Source organism: Megalops cyprinoides, chromosome 19 (assembly GCF_013368585.1).
Source record: "Megalops cyprinoides isolate fMegCyp1 chromosome 19, fMegCyp1.pri, whole genome shotgun sequence".
Classification (NCBI taxonomy): domain Eukaryota; kingdom Metazoa; phylum Chordata; class Actinopteri; order Elopiformes; family Megalopidae; genus Megalops; species Megalops cyprinoides.
The window spans coordinates 17,655,636-17,668,960 of NC_050601.1; the positions used below are offsets into that span (position 1 = coordinate 17,655,636).

Genomic DNA, 13,325 nt, shown 5'->3' on the forward strand with positions numbered 1-13,325 from the left:
CAAACCGTGAGAGTGAGGCAATGGGTAAATACTAGTGTTTGTCATTATGTGAATGCCATTATGTGAGTCAAATGTTGAAGACAGAAGATCAGAATGTTAAGCTGTTAACGGACCACCTACATAGCTAAAATTAAACAGAATATGTATGAATACCTACTTTTAAACTAAAACTATTTGTTTGGAAATATTCCATGTAAAGTTTTAATATGATCCAATCCATTCATAATGGGTCAGAAAGAACAACTAACAATGGCAGTATACAACCATACTGCGACGTAAACTCTATTCACCTCAAATGTCATGCAAATTGTTTTATTGGATACGCAAATCAATGGTTACATTTTTATTTATATGAGGACTTGTCCAAATAATGCCCACGATACCAAGAGAACTTCGCAGAGCAAAAAAATGACAACCAGGTCATACTGTGTATAGAAAAATGCTTTAATTATACAACTGTTCACCACGAAAATGTACCTTTGTTTTATGATGGATACTATGACAAACTTCTAGCTCATAACAACCCGCTCAAACCCGCTTACTCAAAAAACCCCACACTGTCTAATAACCATCATACCTGCAGGTGTCAAGGCAATGCTCATTTGGCAACCCCTGTTTTTGATTTTGAGATTCAAGAAAAATACACAATGGGCCAGCTCCCTTTATAATTACAGTGTGCATTAGAATTTGATTTTCCAACTGAATGCCATTTTCCTCCATTTAAAAAATTTACTGCATGACAAATACTGCTTCATAAACACGTCCTGGTAGGTTCATGAGGTGAAGCAGGCAGGGAAAAAACACACCTTCAGGGTCTTGCAACACTTTCAGCCTGCAGATGTAGGTTTATTGTGTCTTTACAGTTCATAAATTCAGAAACAATTCCATTTTTCTGTTGCCCTTCTAATAATTACTAAAAAGCCTTTGCAAATTGGAAGGGCATAACAGAACATAGTAAACTTGTATTCTAAAATATAAAGTTTGATGCCAGAGGATTGGCACTTTCCAATGTGTGATGAGAAAGACGTTGACAGCTACAAGGGGACAGGAAGGAAAAAGTGCCCACGCGGTTTCCCCCCTCAGGTGATCAAGGGAAACCGTCATCATCATCTTCTGCCATCTCCTTGGCGAACTCCAGGTCCTGCTGCTCTCTCTCTCGACGCTCCTACAGAGACAAACGCACACTTGGTCACAGGCAGTCCGCAGCACGCCTTTAAATGTACATTTGGTGCAATTTGCATTTTCTTGTAAAATCCTCCCAGGCTATGTCACTGCACTGCATTTTAGACAAGACCAGGCCTCTCTCAAATCTGTCCTTTCCCTTTCCACTACTTACGAGCCTCTGCATGAAGACCCACTTGAGTGTCGATGTGACACTTACTTTTAACTACCTTCAACCCATGCCTTCTGGTTCTTTTAACAGATGCCACAATGAAATAGCATCCAGGTCCATCTTATTAACTCCTTTCATCACTTACACTACTAAAGATCAAAACCTTTGAGACCCATGGTTCTTCTCAACCCCAAAGCAGCTTTTCCACTACATTTATTGTAAAGGTAGATTTATTCATGACGTTGCACACGTTAGTTTATACAACTAGAGAGGTTCAGGGTTGCAACAGAGGTGGAGGCATGCAAAAAGAAACACCAGAAACGCTGACTCATATGGAGTTTGACTGTCCCCCACTGCACTGTTTGAGCAAGGTAGCCCAGTTTCCTTTAGTAAACATAAAGCTGTAAAAACAGATTGTGCTTTGAATGCAAACTATGCAAGTAATCTTGTACAAGAGTATATCTATGAGGCAAATAAATAAGATAAAAAGATGCTTCGTTTACACTTTGAATTGCCACTTGATTCATGACCAGCCTTCCTTGTCACATCTTACACAAGACTGCCACCTGGTGGTTTGCTGCACTCCTGCAGCATCAGAAGTGAACACCCTTACGCAAGGTGTCTTTTCACATCTTATATTTTAAGCGCTTATCTTACACAGCTGGCCTTTACTGCAGCCATCCTCACAAATTCTACCTACTCACACTGGAAACATGGTAGCATGTCTGACTGCCTGGTCTGCCTAACACGACAGTAATGATTAGGGTTCAAACATGACTGGTGGTATTATAGCTGGAGCTCATACCTCTGCAGATTCAAGGTCCTTGTTGTATGATTTGGGTGGAAATCTCATTGCCTGCAAAAGAAGAACAAATGCAGTGGGATACAAGGCTGCTTCCTCTTTGGTTGTGTGGTCACATTGCTTGCCACATCTTCTGGAGAATGTCTTCCAATACAATCCCATACCACACAAAGGACCGAGACACACAACTCCTCGTGGTTTGGCAGATGGACTGACAGATGCCATCTGACTTCCATTAACCTTCCTAACGAGTTAATACGGCAGGGAGCAGAACAGATCCTGCACGGAAAGTCACAATAAGCGTGAATAAAGATGATATTTTCCTATATATGAGACCTGTATCAGCTATATTATATACTATATGTGTCCACATTGGCTACAACAAAAATGTCAGGCTTCTATGCATATTAGGTCCCGGGACTTGGAAATGTGGCAAAAAAATTTCTAATATCTGAGCTAAATTTTAAATCACAGGTATATCACAAAAATGACAGGACAGTAGAGCCTCAACCTCAGGTGTGTCCACATGTAAGGTTGAGAAATATCTGCTAACAAGTAAATCTGAGACCAAAGTGCATCGGACCCCAGATATCAGGTCATTTCAGATGGTTATGAGTTATAACTGAGTATAACCAGTGTATGCCTTTATTCACATTATAAAGCACAAGCACAAACAACTCCATCTAGCTGGCCTGTTATATTCACACTGAGAACAAGCCTGCTGTAAAAGACTTTAAAGAGGAGTATGTTACCTTGACAGACATGTTGTGGATGTCCAGGCAGAAGGAGATCCTCTGGTGGAAGGCCAGCTGTGGCTCCCGGGTGCCGTAGATATCCATGGTCTCTTTGGACTGGACGTAGCCCTTCTCGTGGTTGATGCTGGCCTCGATAACGCCATCGCGGATCGCCTGGAAGGAGAAGGTGGGAGAAATCCATCACTTTACAATCAAGCTTCAGACTGGAATTAGCCTGTCAAGCATTTTGCGGTTAACCAGGAAAGGTTGGGTTTGACAGAATAAGTTTTTTTGATGAGAATGACTATCAAATATGATTCCTGAAATCCTCAAGGCCCTGCTTTGCAATGAAATGAATGAGCTGCTTCTCATAGAAGCCAACTGCTCCAACACAGGTGGGAAAGGTGTCAGCTTGGGCAGCTGTGATTGGCTCAGAGTTAGCGTTGTTTGTGGGATGGGGGGGGGTCGGGTACCTTGGCGACGATGAACTCGGCGTCTTCTGGGCTGTCCAGCTGCAGCTTCTGGGCGATGTCAGCCAGCGAGATGCGAGAGTATGACAGGCTTATCATGCGCACACCTGCCGAAAGAAAGGGGCGTGTCATGCAACACAGTCCTGCCTGAAAGCAACTTTGTTATTGATCAGTCCTCTGGAAACAACCCATCTTGTCAAATGTGAGTGATTGTGTAGCAAGATGCCTGGAGCACCAGACTGATTGTGCTACTGACCGCTAGTACATGATCTGCCAACCAGTCCTTACTTCTGTTAACATCCAAAAAAGCTGGTCCAAACCTCAGCCATGGTCAAGCATCTTCACCTTTTGTCACTGGCGTTTACCTGTTTTGATGACGTTGTGTCGCAGGCGGATGATCAGTGTGTAGGTGCCATCTGCCTGGAACTTCTCCCCAAACTGGTCCAGCACCTGGTTGAACTTGGCCAGGTTGCCAGTCCTCACAGCTGTTAAAGAAAGGAGGTAGGGTGCTTTAGGTGCCTGCCATATGTGTGTATATATTTAAAGGTGCATTCGTGTATATATATCAATCTTGAAGAGTTGGCATCCCAAGAGATGGATGTGTTCTTCTCTGCTTAGGTATTACTGGATAATCCTGGTAGGACAGACCATTAAATAAGTGCTAACTAGAGTTGGAGCCGGAGTGAGCAGTTGCTGAAGCCTGCTGTTTGAAGAGGTGTTCGTGATGGCTGAGTTGCATGTGTGTAAGACGGGGTGGGACGGAGTGTGTTATGTGTTCAGGGCTCTGACTGTACCCTGGGTGAGCAGGAAATAGGGCATGAGGGATCTCTTCAGTGAGGGCTGGCGGAACTGCAGCCGGTCTGGGATCTCTCCCAGCAGCAGCTCCACCACGATCAGGAGCTTGTGCACCTGCACCATAAACAGACAGTGAGGCACAGAGAAAGACAGAGAGGACAGAGAGAGAGTCAAAAAAGACAGACAGATAGAGAGCAACAGAGGGTGAGAAAGCCAGAGGTGGGCTAGCAGAGAGAGTGAAATCATCCATGCCACAGTACGCCACAGCACATTTAACTGAAGCCACGAGAGTCTTCAATTGGCTTTGCACCTGCATCTTCACAAACAAACCCTTTTGTCCCTAGAGTTCCACCACCCACGTCATTATCCTGTCATTTCTATGCAGAGCACAATGGCATTCGATGTCGTTACCATCTTGAACATAGTATTTCTTTTGTGCCATCATTGCTGGCCTGCGATATTTCTCCCCCATCTCCTGTAAAAGTGGTTATTGAACACATCAAGTTCTCTTGGCTGGCAGCCCAGGATGACTGTTTTGCAAAATGCCTGCAACACCATCATCAATAAAATCCAACCACTCTTCTCTGTTCCCAACAACTCTCAAGACGCCTCTCAGTTCACCTCCCTCCACTGGTGGCTCATAGCTCATATGTGCTTCATGGGTCTGGTGCCAGTATGAGGCCTCAACCACACCCTCCACCCGCTTTTTCTTCCATCTCTCCCTACTCACCAATGACAAAGCTTGAAATGGGGGTTGTGAATGTTGCCATGTAAATGATTTGCAGCTATGTTTTATGCCTATGTGCTCTGTATGACAAGATGAGGGCGGGTTTGGCTGACATGGGAAGGGGCTACAGTGGAAGAGCTGACCGTTTGTTTGAAGCCCACGGCGGTGTGCTGGGGAGCCTTCCTCAGGGCGTTGGTCAGGGTCCGCCTGGCCTCCGAGTACTCCAGCTGGATGGCCTTGATGCGACCTGCAGCAAAGAGAAGGAGACACTGAAGGATCACTGAACCGCAGCAGCCATTGCAACTGGCAAAAAACAAAGCATGTCTCTACTGCCACCATACTACAAATTCACTGGAAAGACCTGTAGGTTCACGCAGCGTGGTTCTGAAGAATGAAACCAAGGGAAAGTGTTTGACTGTACATAGCAAGAATTAATGAGTCATGTCTGTACATGCAACACTCGTGCTTCATTTTAAAATGCTAACATCACTGTCAAATACTTCAATGTTTGTCAAGTTCAAATTATGTGTGCATTTGCAATCACAATCACAGCTTAAACAGAAGGGTTTTCCAGAGAATGATTGTAAGTGCTGGAACAGCTCTCACACAACATGTAGACAACATGGATTAAAAGAAAATGGAGTACTCCTACATTTACAGTGGTCTCTTATTACCTTTTTGCCTGACTATTAACAGCATGCCAGCCATTAGCTTAGCTTATGCCACTGAAGCAACAAAATAATCCAATGCTGTCCTTGAACAAAAGTGCAGTTTTTAGAAACTGAAACCCCAGCAGGACTGAACGATTTCTAAACAGACTGTTGTTTAGCATTAAAATACAACTGATCAATAACAATTGTGTCAAGCAGTGAAAAATAAACAGCACCTGAGGCTAAGTGGGAACGGATAACGGTTGACTACCATGTCAACACAAAACCCTACATTGGTAGTTCCGGTTATCACGTCTTGGCTATTAAGGCCACTACAGACTGACTTGACTGTTGGAGACCACATGGCTGGCTCAGAAGCCTAGCTCGCTCGGCAGAGCCAGCTGGTCTTGACTGGAAATAGGTGAAAGCAGTCTCTCTCCAGTCCTATGTGCTGTCTGCAAGCACCCTTTAAATTGTTCGTGCAGAAGCGCACCCTAGCAAGCCCATTGACCGGGCTTGTTCTGCGTATACAAAACCTTATTTTAAGCGTCGAATATTCTTAAAACACAATCCAAAACAGCAACTCAAATTTCTTAGAACTAGTATAATGTGTGCATACCCATTTTCAGCCGTCCACATGCAACCGTTCTCCAGAAATCTCATACTGAATACTCTAGTGTTTACAAGTGGCGCACGTCATCTCCGAATGATTAGCCCTTCATACATGTTTAGGATGCAAGATGATTTCGGATTTTGTCATGCAAAATTCATTTTCCATCAAAGCAGCTACACAACACCGTTGAACAGTTTCCCTTTTGTCAGTAAGGTTGTTTATTTGCTTGCTCACGACTTCATAAACAACATGCATTCATTTCCATCGTGACCGGAACTTAATATTTTCGAGCTCTTAGTGAATCAGATAACTGGTGTTATAGTGTAGTAGTACAAATCGTTTGACGCAAAGACGCACCCTGAGGAACATGAGGAACATTTGAAGTCCACCCTGCAGTAGAAAAGGGATTAGGCAGCACTTTCATCACCCCCCCCCCACTAAAACATTAAAGGAAACATCTGTGACATATTCTAAAATTCCATTTAAGCAAACCTGCTGGACTTCCTGTGCTTTCAGACATAACACAGTTCCAGTGTTATACTTTGCCACTGTGGCACGGAGATCCACTCATACCAGGCAAGTCCTTACCTGGTCATCCTTAGCAGCTGTAAAGCATTAGATTGAAGTGCTCTGCACTATTTGCTTGGCTGCTTCCCATGTGTGCCACTGCCAAAATGCAGAGTGCATTCCAGATAATTGATTTTGCTCTTGACAAAACCCGCTCTGAACAATCCTGTCCACTTGGAACAGAGAATGTTTTTCTGAAGTTGGAACGGAGGGAAATCAACAGAAAGCTCTACGTGAAACTGACAGCTGAATGCTGTGAATAGGGCCGAAAGCTATTTTTTTTTATCTTGCTCCAGTGAATTTCTACGAATTCTCAGATTATAAGCATTCTGCTCAACAGTGAATAAATTCAGTGTTCAGTGGATTCTGTGTGTCTATGGGAAACTATTCAACGGCGAATTCAACTACTATGTCAATGTACTATGTACATTTCGAACCTTCTTGACAGCTAATTGGCACACTGACCATGTGGATTTTTAAGGGAAATCATGTCAACAGAGCTGCAATACAAACACAGACAGGCAAATACTGCAGCAAACATCAAATATAATCCACCCATTAATGACAGGTTAGTCCCAGATGTATTGGGTCCATGCATCTATGTGATGAGTTTCCTTCAAATGTCCATTACATTCCCCTGAACTACACCATGAAAGCCACTGAGGGGCAGACTCGGGAGTCTGGATCCGCTAGCTGCACACTCGAGAGGACGATGTGTTTAAAATGCAGGGCCATATTCCAACACCACTAACAGTATCAGGCTGTTGTCTGGACAGGCTGGACGGTGCAGTCTGAAACCCATTTCTTACAGTGCAAACCACAACAACAAAAAGCTGAGGTTGAACGGTGACATGTGCTAACTGAAAAAAATGATCAGTGAAGTATCGCAGTGCTTCAAAGACTGCTCGGGGGGGGGGGGAGGGGGGGGGGCTTGTTGGTGCTTGCAGGAGCGGCTCTTCTTGCCTGTGTAGTAGAGGTAGCGGGCCCACTCGTTGTTGTTGGCCAGCTCCGGGAAGATGGACTTGGACACCAGCTTCTCGGCCTGGTCGTACAGGTTGTACTGCAGGTAGTTGCGCAGCAGCAGGTTGAGCAGGGTGGCCTGGCCGTCCGCGTCGTGGCGCAGCGTGGCCGTCCGCAGCCGGGTGTGCAGGAAGCTGAGGGAGAGAGAGGCATGCTGGGAGATGAACAACATGCACCTGGGCTTTCATTTAATACTGAGGTTTTAAGTGCAATTAAAATGTTTAAACCTGCATGCCACAAAAGATATATTTTGTGAGCATTTTGTTATTATTTCCTTCACCATACATGTTAAACAATGGAACAATCACATACTCCCTATTCCATAGCTGTCCCTTTCACTCCGCCTGTAATGACAGTACATTATCATACATCTTACAATGTTGCTTTTTAACAATTCACCATTCATAATCCTGCTATCCAAGTCTGAAATAATCCTGCTATCCAAGTCTGAAATCTTTTCTGTATGGTATCTTGTAGGTTGTGTCAAAAACCTGTCATGCAGAGAAGGTGGCAACATCATTCCAGAATAAACCAGGTGTTGACAACTGAATATGAATCAGAGAAATCAGCTGAATGACGGAGGGAGCGGTGCTGGCGGGGTTGGCGAGAGCTCACCTGCGCACTGTGTCCAGCTGGTTGAGAAACTCGTAGACGCGGGAGTGGTAGTAATAGCACTTGGCTGCCACCAGGTCCAGCGCGCGGCGGTTCTGAGAGCCGATCCTCTGCAGGAGGTCATCAGACACCTTCTGAGCCTGGAGGGACGGCAGACGGGATGTGAGGAGCAGCTCTTACTGACGCAAAGAGTAGTCCCAGCTTAATCAATTTGTCATGCTTTTAAACAATAGATAAGGAACTGACCTCATTACAGTGTCTAAAATCTCTCTCATGTCTCTCTCTCTCTGCATAATGCCTTTACAATACAATGCTAAAATAAGCATCCGTCGCACTTAAAAAACATAAAACTCAGTCGGCACTCAATCCCTAATCTAATACAATCTTCAAAGGAAACCCATTTTATCTATGGAGCTGCAATCATTTTTGCACAAATCACATAGAGGCCATATTAAACTAAGGCAAATGTACAAAGTGGTGTAGATGTTGTAAGCAACAGGAAGTGCTGTGCTCATATTTCTAACTGCGGATCCTGAACGAAACAAGAACCCCATCTTAAACCTCTCCAACAGCAGATCGCTTTGCCTTGGCGGACACTCACATCCAAGTAGCGCTTGTTGTTTGTGAGGTAGACCACCAGGAGGAGCTGCAGGTATGCCTCCACCTCAGGCAGCAGTGGAGTGCTAGCCGCCTTGCCTGTCCGGGGGCGGAACTGGAAATCTCCATCTGCGTCCATCGGCTGGGAAGGAGGGTGACAGGAACACAAGCAAGAGGCCGTGTGACGGCAAATTCAAACCCAGGTACCTTTACTAACATCAGAAATACTATTCTCTGTCTGAAAACACTTATACATTTGGGCTGCAATGACTGTTCTGTTTTAACGTATCAACGAAAGGTGTCCATTGAGGAAAATGATACTGTCAACATAAATTCCAACTGACAGACTGTGGAATCTCAGGCATAACTCAAAAAGTACAAAACCCTCAAATGTCTTTTAATTTTCCACAAATACAAACAATGTCGCTGCACAATATGCAAGTCAGAACTATGCAGGTATACGAGCACCACCAGTATGTTAGAATATACAGAAATATAGAAATATGAATACCCCCATATAAAGGGCCTCAGAAACCATGTGACATCAAAGTGACTCAGAAATAGAAAGTGTACTGCACTGAAAGATTTTTCTATCTAACTTAATTAATAATAACACATAATTAGCCAATAATTTAAAGATGGGAAATGCATGCCAATCTATTACCATGTGTCTATTCATACAGGTGCATATACACTCACTGAGCATTTTATTAGGAACACTATACTAATACTGGGTAGGGTCTCCCTTTGCTCTCAAAACAGCCTCAATTCTTCGTGGCATGGACTCCACAAGATGTTGGAAACATTCTGTTGAGATTCTGGTCCATGTTGACATGATTGCATTATGCAATTTCTGCAGATCTGTCAGCTGCACATTCAGGCTGCGAATCTCCCATTCTACCACATCCTAAAGGTGTTCTATTGGATTCAGATCTGGTGACTGGGAAGGCCACTGAAGAACACTGAACTCATTGTCATGTTCATGAAACCAGTTTGAGATGACTTTTGCTTTGTGACATGGTGCATTATGCTGGAAGTAGCCATTAGAAGATGGGTAAATTGTGGCCATGAAGGGATTCACATGGTCAGCAACAATACTCAAATAGGCTGTGGCAATCAAGCGCTGATTGATTGGTAATAACTGGCCCAAAGTGTGCCAAGAAAACATTCCCCACACCATTACTCCACCGCCACCAGCCTGGACTGTTGACACAAGGCAGGTTGGGCCCATGAATTCTGGCACCAAATTCTGACCCTACCATCTGTGTGCCTCAGCAGACATCAAGATTCATCAGACCAGCCATGTTATTCCAGTCTTCAACTGTCCAGTTTTGGTGAGCCTGTGCCCACTGCAGCCTCAGCTTTCTGTTCTTGGCTGACAGAAGTGTAACCCGACATGGTCTTCTGCTGTTGTAGCCGATCCACCTCAAGGTTCGACGTGTTGTGCATTCTGAGATGCTTTTCTGCTCACCACAATTGTACAGAGTGGTCATCTGAGCTACTGTACTACTGTAGCCTTTCCGTCAGCTCGAACCAGTTTGGCCATTCTCCGTTGACCTCTCTCATCAACAAGGCGGTTCTGTCCGCAGAACACCGCTCACTGGATGTTTTTTGTTTTTTGCACCATTCTGAGTAAACTCTAAAGACTGTTGTGTGTGAAAATCCCAGGAGATCAGTTAAAGAAATCAGTTAAAGAAATACTCAAACCACCACATCTGGCACCAACAATCACGCCACGGTTCGAAACCACTGAGATCACATTTTTCCCCATTCTGATGGCTGATGTGAACATTAACTGAAGCTCCTGACCCGTATCTGCATGATTTTATGCATTGCATTGTTGCCACACGATTTTCTGATTAGACAACTGCATGAATAAGTAGGTGTACAGGTGTTCCTAATAAAGTGCTCAGTGAGTATGCATGTAGTCACCTTTACCTGACACAGACCACACACAATGGATGAAATGCTGCTAAATCTGCTCACAGCATGCAAAACTAAACCACCCTGTGGGTATGTACTCTATTTTCATTATTTGTTAGTTGGTACCTCTGGAAAAGTAATGGATGTGCATGCACATCTCTGAGAGTGGTGATTTTTTTCTTAACCCAGGATAACCTCTGCTGCTAGACAGATTTATACAGATTAACTGCTGCAAAAAAAACTGCAGTCAATCAGATTCATTGAGCGCTAATCAGCCATGCCAGTATTTACAGTAAAACACTGCCTGATTCTTCATTTCTTCTTCTGACATTTTATAACGCAGTAAAGAAATTACAGTGCAGACACTTTATTTCTGAGGTGTGCAAATCATAACTAGGGGACAATGTCTTTTGTTGACTGACTTGGTAACTGGGATGCAGTTACCAGTTCAATCTTAACTAAACTGAAGACCTGAAAAAGTGATGCAAAGATCCAAAAGGATTCTTGAGAGATGCCAACTTAAATTTGTTTTAATTTCCAAAGCCCAGTATTACCCAGGGCACCCAGGTCTAACGCGCTGGTGATAACTGTTGCCATCGACATCATTTGCCTCCAATAATAAAAGCAAGGAGAGACTCACTTCTTCCAGGAAGCTGAGCAGGAACTCCTTGCCAGCGGCGTTGGAGGTGAAGAAACCGGAGATGGCCTTGTGCAGCACGTTGGGGTTGAGCCGGCGGCTGGTGGACGGCAGTGCCCGAAGCGCCCGCAGAACGAAGCGTGGCTCCTTGCCGGACACCGCCTTCTCGATCTGCTTCACGTGTTCTTTGATATCTTTAACAGGCAAAATGAGATGTCACAGCCCACACCACTGTTAGCTATTCGAGTATACACCAGTTCTCAAAGTTTTCAAACTTTGATCTGCAAACCTAGAATTAGGTAGCTACCTACATACATCTTAACCTTATGTAAGGTGTATTGTATCTTTGATAACATGAGTCGCTAGTCTAAGTAGTTCGTTCTACAGTTAACCCTGTGAATCTGTAAACTCGCCTGGTTCTTGACTGATCTCATTAACTATTCTTCACCTGTATCTAACATAGGTACTTTAGCTAATATCCTGAAAAGGTTAGCTAGCAGCTTGTTAAATTTCGTGCAAAACGAAGTTCCACGTGACACATGACACAGCAGCCATCAAGCACTGTTTTCAAAAAATCATGACGGTAAACAGTTACCTTTCGTTAGCTAGTAAACTAGCGAGTTATCTGTCTGCTACTCCAGGGTCAAAATTAGCTAAATGAAACATGTAAAACGCTAGCTGACTAGTTGACTAGATCCAGAATATAACTACAGCTTTATAAAATAGTTAACTTAGATGTCTAACATTAGTTTCAATAGGTAAGACAGTTTGCTGCACATCTTGTTTTGAAGTGTCACTGTTTTGACAAATCGCTTGCTAGGTGGCTAAGTAGCTAGCTAGCGAGTTTAACAGCGTTAGGAATTAAACGACTACCTTGTAAGTGATCAAAGTGGATGTATGCTATGAAATGATGCATACTTCATGTGAAATTCCGTCGGTATCCTTACCTTCAAGCGTGAGCGTGTCCAGTTCCTTGTGCGGCTTGCCCGTACCGGCGGCGTCTTCCTCCGGCATCTCAACGTCCTGCGGCTCAGGGCCCGACTCCTTTTGTTTCTCGGCTTTTGAGTCCCGGGGCTTTTCACGGCGTTTTGCTGCGGTTTCCTTCATACTGCCTTCTAAATTAAATGAACTGTTAACTGCAACTGTGATTATTCACTGATATTTGCATTGACTTTTCACCAACTTGTTCACTTCCACGCTCAGTTCAACGGTACAATGACTGGCAACTACGGTCGGTGCGCAAGGCATTGTGGGAGCTAGGCAGCACTAGTCGTCACGAAGGATTTCAGTCAGGCAAGAGTGCAGAGAGCAGATGCATGATTTTGATCCGTAATTTTCTTCACGACCATCACTTCAGGCCAGACACCGCGCAGACAAATTGGTCTTTGTTTCAGCAAAACTGACCAGTAGTGAACAAAGATAATCGCATTATTGCACCCATAAAATATACAGTAGTGAATCTACATAGTGTCAACTAAACAAACTGATGTCTGTAACAAACAGAGAATATGTATCGAACAAAATGAGTATCAGTAGGTTTACCGATGGTTACAGCTCAGCCTACATAACTCCACCTGCTGGGCTGGCGTGTGGGTCTAAAAAGAAAAGTAAGTTAATTAATTAACAACCCTTTAAGAGGACAGAATTTTTGACACTGTTTTACAAATCCCACATGAAAGGCAAGACTGTCTTCTGTGAAACTATTGTTAATGCCAAATTCCTAAAGACTTTTCATCCAGGGCCACATGTAGTGCAAGTAAAGAATGCATGTGTCACTGGCTGATGAAAAACTGATGTTTTTTGCAGGATTAAGCAGAAAAGGGTTAATAGCATTACTTTTTGTAA

At 43.9% G+C, this 13,325-nt stretch overlaps 1 protein-coding gene across 1 annotated transcript; it reads right to left on the minus strand.

Moving 5' to 3' along the window:
• Positions 1–825: 825 nt before the first annotated feature.
• Positions 826–12,728, minus strand: LOC118794436 (26S proteasome non-ATPase regulatory subunit 3-like). Its single transcript, XM_036552687.1, has 12 exons — positions 12,428–12,728; positions 11,484–11,674; positions 8,925–9,062; positions 8,327–8,463; positions 7,655–7,845; positions 5,005–5,108; positions 4,134–4,248; positions 3,705–3,824; positions 3,343–3,446; positions 2,888–3,043; positions 2,139–2,189; positions 826–1,165 (listed from the first exon to the last, which is right to left on the minus strand). Exons 1-12 carry the CDS (start codon positions 12,585–12,587, stop codon positions 1,088–1,090), a joined length of 1,545 nt encoding a protein of 514 aa, XP_036408580.1. The 5' UTR covers positions 12,588–12,728; the 3' UTR covers positions 826–1,087.
• Between the last annotated feature and the right edge of the window lie 597 nt (positions 12,729–13,325).

Bases quoted from the DNA above. Each gene is read 5' to 3' on its own strand.
- LOC118794436 (XM_036552687.1), bottom strand. From the start codon at position 12,587: ATGAAGGAAACCGCAGCAAAACGCCGTGAAAAGCCCCGGGACTCAAAA. The intron at 5,109-7,654 runs GCAAGAAGAGCC...TCTTTGCTGCAG, and splicing joins CCGCTACCTCTACTACACAG to GTCGCATCAAGGCCATCCAG. The intron at 3,825-4,133 runs GTACAGTCAGAG...TTTCTTTAACAG, and splicing joins CTATTTCCTGCTCACCCAGG to CTGTGAGGACTGGCAACCTG.